This window comes from Aplysia californica, unplaced genomic scaffold (genome assembly GCF_000002075.1).
Source record: "Aplysia californica isolate F4 #8 unplaced genomic scaffold, AplCal3.0 scaffold03746, whole genome shotgun sequence".
NCBI classification, from domain to species: domain Eukaryota; kingdom Metazoa; phylum Mollusca; class Gastropoda; order Aplysiida; family Aplysiidae; genus Aplysia; species Aplysia californica.
In genome coordinates this window covers 106-1,677 of record NW_004801016.1, presented here as the reverse complement: position 1 = coordinate 1,677, position 1,572 = coordinate 106, and the positions used below count along the sequence as shown (strand labels likewise).

The following is a 1,572-nucleotide window of genomic DNA, read 5'->3' as shown; positions in this document are numbered from 1 at the left end:
CTTGTGTCTTGTGTCTTGTGTCTTGTGTCTTGTGTCTTGTGTCTTGTGTCTTGTGTCTTGTAAAACCGGTGCCGCTTCCTACATGACCTAAATTGTGTCGAAAGGAACGTTCCGTTTTTGAAGTCGGATCGGAGCAGAACTATCTGGGCCTTGGAAAGGATCCACCTGTAATGATCGCATGCGGCGCCAGGCTAGACTTGGGAACCTACAGCGGCGTCGTGCTGTTTGTTTTTGAGCAACATTAGGTTTCCCTGACCATCTCCTGCTTCCCAGCCAGGGAGTTGTCCTTAATTAGTGGGACATTGGGGGTGGTGTGGCGGGGTGAGCTAGTGGGACATTGGGGGTGATGTGGTGGGGTGAGCTAGTGGGACATTGGGGGTGATGTGGTGGGGTGAGCTAGTGGGACATTGGGGGTGATGTGGTGTGGTGAGCTAGTGGGACATTGGGGGTGATGTGGTGTGGTGAGCTAGTGGGACATTGGGGGTGATGTGTTCATGTGTTCATGGGCTGAGGTGGTGATGGGGTGATGGGGTGATGTGGTGATGTGATGATGTGATGATGTGATGATGTGGGGGTGATGTGGTGATGGGTGATGTGGTGATGTGGTGATGTGGTGATGGGGGTGATGTCGTGGTGATGTGGTGATGGGGTGATGTGGTGATGTGGTGATGAGTTGATGGGGTGGTGTCGTGTCAAGGAGATGTGGTGATGTGGTGATGTGGTGATGTGGTGATGTGGTGATGTGGTGATGTGGTGGTGTGGGGGTGATGGGGTGATGTGGAGGTGTGGTGATGTGTTGATGGGGTGATGTGGTGATGTGGTGATGGGTGATGTGGTGATGGTGTGATGGGGTGATGTGGTGATGAGTTGATGGGGTGATGTGGTGATGTGTTGATGTGGTGATGGAGTGATGTGGTGATGTGGTGATGGGGTGATGTGTTGATCTGTTGATGTGTTGATGGGGTGATGTGGTGATGTGGTGATGGGTGATGTGGTGATGGGGTGATGGGGTGGTGTGGTGATGAGTTGATGGGGTGATGTGGTGATGTGGTGATGGAGTGATGTGGTGATGTGGTGATGGGGTGATGGGGTGATGTGGTGATGTGGTGGTGTGGTGATGTGGTGATGTGGTGATGGGGTGTTGGGGTGATGGAGTGATGTGGTGATGTGGTGATGTGGTGATGTGGTGATGGGGTGATGTGGTGATGTGGTGATGGGGTGATGGGGTGATGGGGTGATGGGGTGATGGGGTGATGTGGTGATGGAGTGATGTGAGGATGTGGTGGTGTGGTGATGTGGTGATGTGGTGATGTGATGATGTGATGGTGTGGTGGTGTGGTGATGTGGTGGTGTGGTGGTGTGAGGGTGATGGGGTGATGTGGTGATGTGGGGTGATGTGGTGATGTGATGATGTGGTGGTGTGGTGGTGTGGTGATGTGGTGGTGTGGGGGTGATGGGGTGATGTAGAGGTGTGGTGATGGGGTGATGTGGTGATGTGGTGATGGGGTGAAGTGGTGATGTGGTGATGGAGTGATGTCGTGATGTGGTGATGGAGTGATGTGGTGATGGGGT

At 53.4% G+C, this 1,572-nt stretch overlaps 1 protein-coding gene across 1 annotated transcript; it reads right to left on the bottom strand.

Annotated features, from left to right (window-relative positions):
* Positions 1-492: 492 nt before the first annotated feature.
* Positions 493-944, bottom strand: LOC101853222 (histidine-rich glycoprotein-like; the record flags this gene model as incomplete). Its single annotated transcript, XM_005113563.2, has 1 exon — positions 493-944. A coding segment is annotated over one exon (452 nt), but the record flags the coding sequence as incomplete, so codon positions are not given.
* Between the last annotated feature and the right edge of the window lie 628 nt (positions 945-1,572).